At 34.5% G+C, this 15,231-nt stretch overlaps 1 protein-coding gene across 5 annotated transcripts in view; it reads right to left on the bottom strand.

Annotated features, from left to right (window-relative positions):
• CSMD3 (CUB and Sushi multiple domains 3) overlaps nucleotides 1-15,231 on the bottom strand; it is a 1,101,621-nt gene that overhangs the window by 295,310 nt on the left and 791,080 nt on the right. For all 5 annotated transcript variants that reach the window (XM_076005068.1, XM_012781857.3, XM_076005066.1 and 2 more), the window contains one exon: nucleotides 4,349-4,505. In XM_076005068.1, the coding sequence (XP_075861183.1) occupies nucleotides 4,349-4,505 (157 nt within the window). The remainder of the gene's footprint in view (nucleotides 1-4,348; nucleotides 4,506-15,231) is intronic.

Below are 15,231 nucleotides of genomic sequence, written 5' to 3'. Positions count from 1 at the left end.
TAGCTACAGGAGTCCCATCTACTGTGTGTTACCTATTCCATTGCCTATTCCATCGCCCTGTTTTAAATTATTTCTAAATGTAATGCTCTTATCTTTTGCTCATATGTTTTTATTCTCCCTTGCTCTACTAAAAATGTATTTGCTTATGAGCAGAAACTTTGTCTTATTCAGTGTTCTCTTTATCTTCATAGCATATAACATTTCACTGAGAAAAGATAAAATTTAAACCTATGACCAGATGAATAATTTCAATAATAAATAAAGTTACTAAGTTCCAGTAAAGAACTAAAGGGAAGCTATGCCAGGTGACCAAATAGAAATAATGTCTCTACATCTTAGCTTTGAGAGAGACAGAGAGAGAGAGAGAGAGAGAGAGAGAGAGTAAAATATACCAGATTTAGAAATGCATTTTTGATATGTGTGTTGAGAGGTCAAAGGGAGTTTGGTCAGAGTATCCTATTGGGTTTTGCTGAATTCCTGTTATAGTGTTATCCAGAGATGAGTGTTGTTTTAGGAAGGATACTGTATTATGATCTTAATTTCTGATCTATTCTCCCAACTGTAGAGGGAAATGGTAATTTTCTCTCACCTTAATGGCTTGTACTCTCTAGGAAAGACAGCTATGCCTTATATGGGTTCCTCTTCAAAGGGAAAGTAATGACTAATTTGCATTGTGTAAAGCACTTGAAAATGTACATGGTTTAGATTCTTATTAGGGGCCAGTTTCAGATCTCTAAAGAGTAAGATTAACTGACAGCCATTGTTTAGAGAAGAATAAAGGAAGAATAGCTTGACCCAAAGAGGCAGTTGGATTCTGGGAGGTTGGAGGAATGGAAAAGTGATGAGATTCCCTTATGTTAGTCAAGGTCTGATTAAGCTTATCTCACAGATGTTTTATATTCGAGCAGCATAACTGTCCATACTTTAATTGTCTAATCAAACTAGAGCTGACTGAGAAAATTCTTTGAGAAAAGGAGGATATCCCTCCAAAAAGACTAAATGAGATTTTTTCTTGACAATTCCAAAGATGAAGACCACAGACATTTAATTTGTTTTAGAAAAATAAAGGAATGAGAAATTTTCTCCCCTCAAGTACGGTATACGATTTCCATATTAGGTATAAAGGTAATTTTATTTATTGGTGGAATAAATTGAGAGAAACTCATGGTATTCTTAGTACAGTAAAGCCAAAACTATTAGTGATGGATGAGCCAAATGATTTTCCTTTCTAAGCACCCAAGAGTCTCTGGGCTTTTATGACACTATTAGTAATGGAAGCATATATTAATGCAATATCTTTGAACTCATTATTTTTGGAGTATCTATAACAGCTGTATATTGTAGAAAAGTTGGCAAGTTGTCTTCTCAAGATATCTTCTTTCTTGCTAACAAAATCCTGATTTTGTTTCCAGATATAATCTAACCATATCAGGTACTATATCATGATGGTCTAAAGCTAAACCAATGATTTAGTCTGCCATGTACTTAATTTTACAGCTTATCTTGATGGAAAATTAAGACATAACCACATGGCCCAGTTTTGGACAAAGAGAGACAGAGGGATGTCTAATAGTGGCTCCTTGGAAAGATTCTGTATTCCTATTAAAAGAGGTATATGTGGTTGACACTACCCATTTCTCCTTTCTTTTTACCTGGAACATTCCCAGACTGCCAGTAGCCAACTCATTGACTTTGTTAAGTAGTTGAGTCAAGACCTGCCTACTTTATCTCTCTTTACTTTTTCTTATATGAATGAAATAAATCCTTGTTGTTTAAGCCAAAGTTGGATTTTTTTGTTACTTGAAGCCAAAAGCAAAATCTCATCTACTGTTTCCACCAGTCCATTTGCTATATTTAGCAATTATGTGATAAATGGACTGATAAGACAGTTGAAATAAAGTATATTTTAAAAGCCTGTTCTAAAATATTTCTTCATTTTATCTAAGGCTAATGTAATTATATCTACCAAAAACTGAAAATAATCAGACAATAAAATGGATAACAGGATAGAGTATGACTATCTTTAGATAGGGCAGGTGTCATTAGATAAAGGTGGTGGGGAAAAAGCCAATTTGTTCTGAGACTAGAATTTTGAGAAGAATCTGGGCATGTGGAATGAATTTAAATTGGATTATTTTCCTTGATTGTGCTTAACATGTTCTTCCTAGTTTCTGAGTCTTTCCTCATCCTATTTTCTTTGCCTGAAATATTTCCCACCATTTCTTTCTGTGAACCACCAACCCTACCTTTAATACTACCTCCTATATGAAACCTAGATATGTAGAAGAGTTGCAACTATAAACATCAGAAATAATACTTATGAACAAATACAATTAGTAACATATGTGTTACTACTTCTAGAGCCCTACCAACAGAATACAACTTAGAAAACAATTGTTGGTTCACAAAATTGTAGGATCATTTACTGAGATTATGACATCCAGACACACCTTGAAAATAGGCTATAAACATTTTAGTTCTAGATCTGAAGCAGAAATATTTTAGTTTCATCTATTGATAGATGCACATTTGGCCTTTGGAAAAAAACTTGCTTTTATAATCTTTTCCTAATTCTATAGCTTCTAATCTTCATAAACACACACATCCTATAATGAACAACTAGAGTCATTAAGAAAGAAAGAATGTCTTCAAATATTTGTTTTTTAAAGTTTCCCTTTTTTGATGTCTTATATATCACACTAATGAAAATAAAGTCAATGATTTTACTCATTCCAGACACCTGAGCATCCCATACCATTTTAAATTTATGTAAGTCCTACAATGCTCAGCATCTTTGCATCAATAATTTCAAGTTGTACAGATGTTATGTATAAAGAAAATCTAGGTTTCCTCATAAACATTTTAGACAAGAAGAAATGCAAAATGATACAGAAAAAAAAGGGGCTATTTTGTAAACATTGGGCCATTTATGGTAATATGACTTTTTAAATCAGTGGCAGCCCTGTTAGAAAATGGAAAAAGAGGGAAACATTAAAAAAAAATGTTTGTTCTGCTGAGCAGATCACACTACTTATATAATATTTGAGCAATAATACTCAATACCATTATTCTTAGTCCGTCACATAGTAATACCTATAAATACAATTTGCTTGGACTTTGATTTGTCTTTCATAGGACTTCATAAGAAATCATATTGGACACAGAGTTCTGAGGATTTAAAAATATGTATTAAGCATTCATTTTGTTAATTTATATATCATTAACAATGTAACAATTTTAACACAAGTAGGAAGTCTTGAAATAGATAATTCCTAAGTTTTATGGACAAGGATGTTCTCATATCATGAATCATTGTACTCTACTGTCTTCTATTTCTCATATCATGAAGATATAATGTCTTCACAATTGATAATTTGATTCAAATTCCCCTCAAGTTCCTATGTGATTACTTTTGAATCTATAATTTTTTTAACTTCTCAGTTTATATAATAGTTTCCATTCATCTGACTTCTTGAGAAAATTTATAGGCATCAGTAGATGTTCTCAGATATTCCAGCAGTAAACATTTCTGAATATTGCTACTGAATTTATTTTGCTATATAGTATTAATGAGTATTCTGAATTTCCAAGAAACAATTTGATCTATTATACATTTACTAAACACAGCCAGTAACACCTGTTTTATAAGCACTTTACTTTCTTAATACAGCATCTTAAACACAGTAGAAACTCAATAAATACATCATTTGAATACAGTTTATTGTTCATTGATGTAATTAGTCTGTTCCTTATATTATGATAACTGATAAAATAAATTCATTTAATTCATATAATAATTGATGTAACCCATATAACTACGGTTCTCATTATTTAAACTTCTATTTATTTGTCAAAATATCTGGCTTTAGTATATAAAATAGGTCTCTTAGCTACTCTTTAGTGTGAAATTACCTGAAACCATCCAGTTATTATTAATGACTGACCAACAATAATCACTGCATAGGAACTGTGTGCATTTTTGCAATTATAGATGGGAGCCCAAACATTGAATTTCCATTTCACAAAAATCTTAATTGTATTTCTTAAATATTGGATGGAGAGAATCCACTGTTTAAAAAATATGTAAATAAAAAAGCCCAAAGTCATAGATTACTTAACCTCTTTGAACCTTAGATGTTTCAATTGTAGAATGGCAATAACGTTTTACAGGATACCTGTAACTTATGGGGTTGTTGTTAGGGTGAAATAAAATTATATATATAGCAGGGAGTTATAAACTGCACATTGATTATAAAAATGTTGGATATTACTTCATCTGGTGTATTGTAATCATTTAATAGATGTTCAGCATCAATATTTGACCATTTTATTCTTCCAAAATACTTACTGGTATAGACAAGTTGAAAGCCTTCATCTGTCCCTTCAGAATCAGAATTAAATTCTAGCCAGAGTTGATTTGAAGTACTACTAAGTGTTAGTCCTCTCATAGATGCACCAGTAAAAGCACCTAGTAGATGAGTCGTTTTATCTTTTCCATCATAAATCTGCAAAATATATTTATAAATGATATGTAAATGTGCTACTAATGAACAATTTGGAACATGGATTTATATCTATAAAGAATAGGAAATTATTATACTCTTTGTAAATTATTAATTCTACGTAAATTTTATTCAGTACATTTCCCAAAGACAATTAAACATATTAGTTCCTACAAATATCAGGTTAAGAAAGTTATAGTCCACAAAGATGCTTTTAAGATTTCAAGTTTAGTAGACTCTAAGTGTAATAATACTCAAATCATGTTATATAACTTTTATTCTTATTATAAAAATAATTCTTTTTTATGACAGACCATTTAAACTTGAGAATACCTGCATAAAAATTGATTCACAAGGCTGGTTGTTTGGTTGGTTGTTTTTCTTCAGCTTACTCAAGGGGACCAAACATTTGCTTTTCCAATAACATGACTAATATAAACTATATTTGCATGGGCCAAGATGGAGGACTAGAAACAGCCTGCACATGCGCTTTCTGGAAGAGGATTGACAACTGCAAGTAGATGCTCACCTACAGAGGGACCTTCTAACAGAGAAGAACCATTAAAGAACCAATGGGAGATACTCAGAGCAAAGGAGATGGGAATGGGGAGTTCCACCTGCCGAGGTGGAAAGGTACCTGGGGAAGACCCCTACACATGGAGAAGGGATAAAGGAGAGAGCCCCAGGGCCCCATACACCCTGCACAGACACAGCAACTCAAGCTGGGAGGGGACGGAAGTAGCACCATGGAGGGCCTCCCTGCCAATCAGGGAACTGCCGGGAGTCTGTGTAGTGAAGTTACATTGGAGAGGGGGCTCAGCACAGACCCAGTAGTCTCTGTTCCTAGTTTGCCTCGGCTGATCCACTTTGATCTCTCAGGTCTGGAGCTTCTGAACTACATAGGATCAGCTTCACTGCAGCTGACCCAACATCATCCCTTGCCAGACTAGGGAAGCAGCAGAGAGAGCACATGCACTCTCACACCTGTGAATGGCAGTCAGAACTCCCACATCCTTCCCCAGGGATTTGAGAAAAGCTTGAGGGTTCCCACAGTAGAAGTCTCGAGGGGACCTATGTGTGAAGAGAGCCCCAGCTATCCAGTGGCCCAGCACCGGCAACCAGTACCAGACAAGTGAACAAGGTCTCCAGCCCATGTGCTACAGTGTGGAGGCCCATGTTCCCACAGATCTGGGCAAATAGAGGTCCTCACTCCCAGAGACCTGCACACCAACTGGCAGGTCACACATCCTTGTTCCTGCCCGCTGACCAGAGAAACAAGCCCACACGTCCTGTGTGTACTTGAAGTACCATTCCTACATAGAAATAAGCTCCATGAGGTTGGGCATGCTCCCCAGCTTGGCATGCTGATGGGCAGGCCACACCCCTGTAGTCCCCCTCATCCTGAAACAGGACACATCTCCCGATCCTGTGTGCTGGCCATGGGATCAGGGCAGGCCATGTCCCCTCCCCTAAATGAAGCACTGTAGATCATGTCCCCAATAGACCCACATGCTGCACTATGGGCACCCCCAAGTGCTAACCAGCAGAACAAGATCCCCAGCCCTTTGTGTGGGCCAGTGGGCCATGCCCCCATGGTACCATACAACAACACACCTGTGGTCCAGCTCTTCACAATGGACCCACTAGCCAAAAGCTGTCCCCTACTGAGTACTGCCATTACACCTAGACCTGGATGGAGTGAAAGCCTACAGCCCTGACACCTGCAGCTACTGCCTAGATAGCCTTGCCAAACAGCCACTCCCACCACCATGGAGAGACTCAGGCAGGGCAATCTCCCACAATGCCTGCCTCAGTAGTGAAGGATGCACCAAGATCCCTGCCCAACCTTTCAACAGTGGACTAGGGACCAAAGCACCACTCCAAATGACGATAGCCTAGCACTGGCCCAGGTGCTGTGATCCATCCAGGGACCTGCCAAGGTCCTGTGGACTGCACAGGTGCCAGCCAAGTCGTGCTACCTCACTCTGTGAAGAAGGACTTTTGCAGCCCTGTGCCTGAGCTTCCAATAGCAGCCTAGGGATAAATACACCAATTTGAAAGAATATCCCCATCATTGGCTTGGATTATGACAACTACAGGAGATGGAGACAACATAGGAGAACAGATGTGTTACAGACTTTCAGTGCACACATCCCTGCCTGCTGGCTCTCAGTACATCTGCCCTTCTCCATGCCTTCTAACAAAGTAGAAGAGTTCCCAGAAAAGAACAGGTGTCCTGCAAACCTATCATCCCTAGGCTGAGAAAAGAGGTTTCAGATGGGAAGAAACCAGCAAAAACAAAAAATAAAAAACAAACAAAAAAACCGCACAAAACTCTGGCAACATGAATAAATAAGCTAGTTTAACATCACCAAAGAATTACAATAGCTCCACAGCAATGGACCCGCCCCCCCCCCCAAAAAAAGAAACTGTTGGAATGTCAGAAATGGAATTCAGAATATGGATGGCAAACAAGATGATTAGATTGAAGAAAAGTTGAAAACCAACACAAAGAAGTGAAAAAATGATTTGGGACATGAATGAAGACAATGAAAAAACTTGCTAAGAAAGGATTTGAAAGAACTTAAAGAAATGAAGAGTTATTTAGGGAATTATAAAATACAGCAGAAAGCTTCAACAACAGGCTAGACCTAGCAGAAGAAAAAAATCTCAGAGCTTGAAGACAGGTGTTTAACCCAGTCAGTCAAAGAGGCAGAAAAATAATAAAGAAGGACAATCACTCAGAAATCTAGGACTACATGAAGCAAACAAATATATGAGGTGTAGGTGTATCCCAGAGGGAGAATAATAATAAGTACAAAACATGGGAAACTTATTGAGGAGAACTTTCTGATTATCATCGGAGATTCAGGTATACAGATAAAAGATGGTAATTGAACACCAGGAGGATTTATAGCAAATAGGACATCTCCAAGAATAATAGTCATAAAACTGGCCAAAGTCAAAATGTAGGAGAAAATTCTACAAGTTGCAAGATGAAAGCAACAACTAACCTACAAAGGAAAACCTATGAGGCTAACAGCAGACTTCTCAGCACAAATCTTACAAGCCAGAAGGGACTAGGGCCTCATTTTTCACCATCTTAACCAAAACATCTGTCAGCCAAGAATTTGGTAACCTGCAAAACCAAGTTTCATAAATAATGGAGAAATAGTTTTTCAGACAATCAAACACTAAGGGGATTTGTCACAAATAATTCATGTGCATGTGGATTGATTCCACATCTGTGCAATTGTGAATTGTGCTGCAATAAACATATGAGTATAGGTGCTTTTTTGATAAAATGACTTCTTTTCCTTTGGGTAGATAGCCAGCGGTGGGACTGCTGGATCAAATGGTAGGTCTACTTTTAGTTCTTTGAGGAATCTCCACATTGTTTTCCATAGAATTTGTACTAATTTACATTCTTACCAACAGCGTATAAGTATTCCCTTTTCACTGCATCCACACCAACTTCTATTGTCTTGTGACTTTTTAATAATGACAGGGGTAAGGTTGGGTATCTTGTTGTAGTTTTAATTTGTATTTCTCTGATGATTAGCAATGTAGAGCATTTTTTTTCATATATTTTTTTGCCATTTGTATATCTTCTGTTGAGAAATGTTTGTCCATGTCTTTTGCCCACTTTTTAATGTTTTTTTTTTCTGATTTGAGTTCTTTGTAGATTCTAGATATTAGACTTTTGTCAGATGTATAGTTTGTGAATACTTTCCTAGTCTGTAGGTTGTCTATTCACTCTGTTGATTATTTCCTTTGCAGTGCAAAAGCTTTTAAACTTAATTAAGTCACATTTATTTATTTTTGCTGTTGCTGTATTTGCCTTTGGGGTCTTACTCATAAATTCTTTGACTAGAGTGCTATCTAGGAGAGCTTTTTCTACACTTTCTTTTAGAATCTTTATGATTTCATGCCTATTTAAGTCTTTTATCCATCTTATAGTAAATTTTGTATCTGGTAAGAGATAGGAGCTCTGTTTTATTCTTCTGCATGTGGCTATCCAATTTTCCCAGCACCATTTATTGAATAGAGCTTCCTTTCTCCAGTGTATATTGTTGTCTGCTTTGTCGAAGATCAGTTGGTTGTAGGTAGATGGTTTTAGTTCTGTGTTCTGTATTCTGTTCCACTGGTCTATGTCTCTACTTTTATACAAGTATTATGCTATTTTGGTTACTATAGCCCTGCAGTATAATTTGAAGTCAAGTTATATGATGCCTTCAGATGTTTTCTTTTTGCTTAGGATTGCTTTGGCTCTTTTTTGGTTTCAAATGAAGCTGAGAATTTTTTTTCTTGATTTGTGAAATAATGACATTACTCTTTTTATGGAGATTACATTGAATCTGTAAATCACTTTGGGCAGTAACGATTTGGACATTTTAATGATGTTGATTATAACAATCTATGAATAGGGCATGTTTTCAGTTTGTGTCATCTGCAATTTCTTTCATCAGTGTTTTGTAGGTTTCCATGTGGAGTTCTTTTACCACCTTGGTTAAATATTTTCTAGTTGTTTTTTTTGTGTGTTTTTTTTATAGCTATAATGGATAGTATTGATTCCTTTATTTGACTCTCAGTTTAACTGTTGTTAAATATTAGTGTATAGACATGCTACCAATTTGTGTACCTTAATTTTATAACCTAAGACTTTACAGAATTTATTTAGCAATTCCAGGAGTCTTTTGGTGGAGTCTATGGGATTTTCTAGATACAAGATAATATCATCAGGAAACAGGGATAGTTTAAAGTCCTCTTTCCTGATTTGGATGCTCTTTATTTCTTTCTCTTACTTGATTCCTCTGGCTAGGACTTCCAATACTATATTGAATAGAAATGATGACAATGGGCACAGTTGTCTTGTTCCAGTTCTTAGGGGCAATGCTTTAACTTTTCCCCATTCAATATGATGTTGGCTGTGGGCTTGTCATATATGGCTTTTATTATTTTGAAGTATGTTCTTTCTATACCTGGTTTGTTGAGGGTTTTTATCGTGAAAAACGTGCTGTATTTTATCACATGCTTTTTCTGAATCTATAGAGATGATCACATGGTCTCTGTTTTTGTTTCTGTTTCTGTGTTGAATAATATTTATTGATTTAAATATATTAAATAATCCTTACATCCTGAGATGAAATCCACTTGATCATGGGTGGATTTATTATAGTAATGATCAAGTCAATAATATTTAACTTGTAACTGAAATCCTTCAAATGTATTCAAATACATGAAAATATAAAGGCAACAAGGCAGGATAAAGCAATGGAACTAAAGATGAAGTACTTTTAAAGTATGAATACAAGAACATAAATAAGAAAACAAACAAACAAACAAAAAACAAAGTATGCTTTTTGTTCAAAAGTAAGTTTAGAGTACAGAGTGATTAAATTGGGTCTGATCAGAACCCTGTAGAACTTTTATTTCAGACTGTTACTTTTCATATTTTTATTATAATTAAAATCAGGATCTTAAGTATGTCTTATTTATTTGGACCTATTGTCCTTTTCCTTTTTAAAAATATACTACTAGTAATATTATATTGATTTAAGAATATTGTAAAAGGCATTGAGGGCTTCTATAATGTGAATGAAATTCTTTGATACAATTCTAATTTCTTAAAAGGTTGCAATTCATCTGGTTGTATTACATCAAAACAAACTAGAACTTAATATTGCCATGTTTTAATTATCAAACCTTTTGTAATGAATCAGGGCCTGAAATTAGTTATGGTGTACAGACCCTCCTAAATCTAGTAGGTCAAACCATATTATGACAATGTACTTATCAACACTCAAAACTCTTTCTGTTGTGAATGATATAATAAATGCATGATTAGAAAACATATTCCCACTCATTTCTCCAATGAATTACCAAGTAAGGCGTTATCTGAATCCAAAAGCAGAAACTAAATAAAAAAGTAAAATAGAAACAGAGAGGGATTACACATGCATATGTGTATAATCATACAAACCTCCAAATTGCTCCTTTCCTTACTACTACAATTTCCATTTTTGGCTATTTGTTTCATAGGTTGATTTGGAATTTTAAATAAATTTTTCTAAATGGTGAAGTAGATGTCAAAGTTTAAATAAAAAAGAAAGAATAATTTTTACAGGGGTTAATCAAAAAGGGCTTTATTTTAAACTTCTTATATTCCCTCTGAAGATAATTTAAAACAGAGAAAACAACTGTTGTTTGTGTAGAATTATTTAGGTTTTTGAAATAGCTATATGATGTGTTCTCAATTATATGAGCTAATGTATTTTAGTGAGAGAGCTGGGGGCACAATGAAAAGTCAGCTTTTCAGTGCCATTAGCTTTTTGGTTGAACAACAGAGCTAATGTGCCAACTCTACATTAAAGTTCTGTGGCTTTTCACAAATCATTTCATTTTTCTGACCCTTAGTATGGGAGAAGGTGAAAGGTTTTACAAGGCCTAACATTCCTACATAAATGGACATTTAGAGAGTGCTTTTGAGGGGACAGTTACAAGATTACCAGTGAACAACGAGTTGGCAGATATATGGGATAGACATATGAAATCACTGATATGTTCAAAAATACTTAACAACCAGCTCTCAAACTGGTGAATATATATATATATATATATGTACATATATATATATATATATACATAGTTTTTTAAAAATAACTTTTATTGATAAAAAGAGAGACTGACAAACTTTTTCTGAAAAAGGCTAGATAACAACTATTTTAGGCTTTGTGAGGGCATACCATATCTGTCACAACTACCCAATCCTGTCACTGCAGTACAAAAGCAGCCATAGACAGTGTGTAAATGAATGGGCATGGCTTTCTCACAATATTTTTTTTTTTTATTAATAATACAAAACCAGGTGTTAAGCCCAATTTGGCTCATAGATTGCTATTTTTCCAACCCCTGATTTTAGGAAGATATTGCATGCAATTTATAAAAAAAAATGAAATATTAAATATTTATGATTATAAATTTCATATAGCTAATTTCTCCTTATAGAATGCTTTCATTGTTTATGCCAAAATTTTGTATATGCAATTTATGATTGCAACTGACAAACATGAATAGTTCCTAAATGAATATTGCTTGATTTTTTTATTTTTTTTTATGATAAGTTAGAGGAAAGTGAAAAATAAAAAACATGATTGTGTCAGAACTGTACTGGTTTACAAATGACATAAGCAAGTTCTTTATTTAACTGAATAATAGCTTTAAAATACTTGAAACATGTTTCTTCAATATTTTTTGCTATTTACAATATAATGGCTACAGAAACAACCCATTTCTACTTAAGTCTATATAATAAACAAAACAATAAATCAAGCCAAGATTTGTAGTGTTTGTCAATTTCTGTGGTATAAACACCCTCTATGGCCAATATCAATCTATCAATGTGATATTACTGAATGCGGAGTTGGGATATAGTATTCATGGTGTGCCTCTTCACATCTCTGTCTCTACAATTTTTATATATAAATAACCTCAAAAGCACAAATAATAAGAAAAGTAGTAAAGTAGTTAAGAAATGAAAAATTGCACTTATTGCTTTTGTTTAATCATAATTTAATTACAATCTAATTATAATATAATGTAATTTCTAGTAATGGATATGTTCAACAACCAGCTCTTAAAGTTACTGAAAATTTAACAATAGGCTCTCACAAGCAGTACTCTCAAAGACTTTCACATAGATGGTAAAGAGACATGAAAATAATACATTTTGGGGAAAAAAAACTGGTTACTAACTTTTTTATATCTCTAAAAGAACGTTATTAATCAAGTTCTTCAAATATATAATTTTTCATTAATGTGACATCATTTCTTCTACCCCATTCTCCCCTAGACTCTCAAAACCAATTTTGAGTTATTTCATTGGCTCCTCTCCATAATCATCCATTTAATCTACATATTGCATAAGAAATAAGTTTTTAAACTACATAATGTGAACTGTGGTAAAAAGATTGCCTTAAATTTTGTCACTGCTCCATTCTTTTAGGTAAACATGGTACTTATTCTTCATTTGAAAATAACAACAAACACAGCAACAATGAAAACAGAAATAGTATTTCTAATTGGTATTCAGTTTCCATCCTATCAGGCTGACAATGGGAACTATTTATTGTTGATTACTTAGTGACTACATAATAACAAACCTCTCCTACACATGTTAATTGAAAGAATTAATTAGATTACATATTACAAGTGAGGGAGAGAGAAGAGGTTTAATATTCCTGCCATATCATACACATATTGAAAAGAATAAAAGAATATATTCTTATCTGATCCCAAAGAAACTAGACAACAGTCCCTAGATGACTTCAGAAGAAAATAAACGAGTTAGGCTTTGATTTAGGTCTCTACGACAGGATCTTGCAACTTACCTATTTGGGGTGGCACGATGACAGAACCCAAAGAGTTGGAGAATGGAAGGAACATGTACCTGGCTTTCTATATGGAAGTTAGCAAAATCTATAGAAATTTACATGCTTGCAGAAAAGAGGTGGGAAAGAAATAGCTATGTGTGGTTGGTGAGGCAATTGGGACTGAGCCAGGCAAATGGAATTCTGATGTAACTCAGCATCATATACAGTGTAACTAAAAAGCATTTGTCATTGTGAGGTTGAGAGCAGAGGAGAATATGCTAACAAGAGATGGAGGATGAAAAGAGATTTTTCAGTTGAGATAACTAGGACCTGGTAGTGGATAGTCAATTGCACTGATGACTGTAAATCAAGCAGGAAAAGAGAAACCTCAGAAGCTGCTGCCACAAACAGATGACGCCCTAGGACAAAACACACTTTTCATTCTTTCATTTTGATGTCTTGATGTCAAAGTGTGTGACAGACCTTGAATTGGCAAATGCAGAATTGACTGAGTTTATTTTAAATTGACCTAGATGGATTTTCCCACTGCCCAGTGGACAAAAGGTTGAAGATAAAAATTAAGTCATTTATAGAAAAATCTTAATAGGCAATATTTCTTGAAAATTTTGATTCAGCCTCTGAAATGTATTCCTACTACACTACAATTCACTGAGTACTTCCAGAGGTAGGCACTGTGCTAAGTGTTTTATAAATGTCATTTAATTTTAAAACATCATCTAGTTTAGTCATTATAACAATCCTGAAAGTAGTTTTTTATTATTATCAGAATGTTTCAAGTGAGGAAACTGAGGTTTAGAAATATTGAGTAAATTTTCAAAAATTGTGTTTTGGTTTAGGATTTGAACAGGCTTAGGATTTGAACCTTGGTTTACCTGACTCTCAATCCCATTCTTAAAACAAAATCAGTATTTGGAAGAATGATCCAGCACACAATGTATTTGCAAAGGTGAGAATAAATTTGTTCAGTTGATTGAATAGATATGTTCATCTAATAATATACCGCCAAACATAACTCTGAATTTTTTAAGCTATATTTGGATAAAATAGCATGGCAAAAGGGGAAATATTTAAAATTATCTCTGTCATGTAAAAATATATTCACCTTTCATAGATTAGAAATAATAAAAATTGAAATTAAATAGAAAAGAAACATGTTTCTCTTGCATTACATAGAAAGTAGAAAGTTTCTCTTGCATTACATAGAAATTTGTTCTTTCTAAAAGAAAAAATATTACATGATAAGGATTGTTCCTTGGTGTTGGAGTTAAAGTGGAGTTAAACAGGGAGAGTTTCTTCTGTCTAATAGCATACATTCTACTGGGGAAGACAAGAGTAAAGAAATAAACTATGCATATATAATATGTCAGGTGTGATTAGAACTATACAGAGGAATAAATCAGAGTAATGATATGGAGAGAAATGGTGGAGGGGAGTTTTAGTAATTTTTATTGGAGTTTCAGTTGAAGACTCTCCGGTAAGATGACATTTAAGCAGAACTCTGAAGGAAAAATGAAGGCTAGAACCATGTGGATAAAGTAAGGAAGAATATTCAAGCAGAAAAAATACCCTGAGCAAAAGGTATGGGACTAGAGCATGCTTGGCATATTTGAAGAACAGCAATGAGGCTATTATGCCTGGAGTAGAGTGAGCTAGAGGAAAAGAGGCAGGAGAAAAGGTCAGAGATATTAAAGTTAGACTAAATCACAGAGTCATGTAAGCCATGGTAAGGGCTTCAGATTTTATTTATTCTAATATGATACGAAACATAAAAAGGTTTTGAGTCAAAAAATAACATGAAAAAGGGTCACTTTGGTTGTTGGATTGGAAATAGCCCATAGGATATGCTATGGTCTCCATGTTTATATCCTCCTCTCCCCAGAATTCATATGTTAAAATCTTAGCCCCCAAGGTGATGGTATTAGGGGGTATTATAAAGTGATTGGTCATGAGAGCACATAATCATAAATGAAATTAATACAATTGGAAAGGAGACTCCAAAGACCTCATTTGCCCCTTCCACCATGTGAGGTAACAGTGTAAAAATGGCAGCTTTTTGGAAGAGGGTCCTCGCCAGATATGGAATATGCTAGTGCCTTAATCTTAAACTTACCAGCCTCCAGAAATTGTGAGAAATAAATGTCTGTTGTTTATAAGCCATTCAGTGTATGGTATTCTGTTATAACAGCACGAATGGACTTAGCCATGGTGAAAGCAGGGTGACCACTTGAAAACAATGTCAGTAATCAAAGTGAGAAATAATGGTAGCCCAGACCAAGGAATTTATAGAAGTGAGAAGTGATTGATTTTGTAAATATTTTGAAGAAAAGGACCACAGA

This window comes from Microcebus murinus, chromosome 7, assembly GCF_040939455.1.
Source record: "Microcebus murinus isolate Inina chromosome 7, M.murinus_Inina_mat1.0, whole genome shotgun sequence".
NCBI classification, from domain to species: Eukaryota; Metazoa; Chordata; class Mammalia; order Primates; family Cheirogaleidae; genus Microcebus; species Microcebus murinus.
Note: the sequence above shows the minus strand (reverse complement) of the source record. Positions and strands in the feature narration are given on the sequence as shown.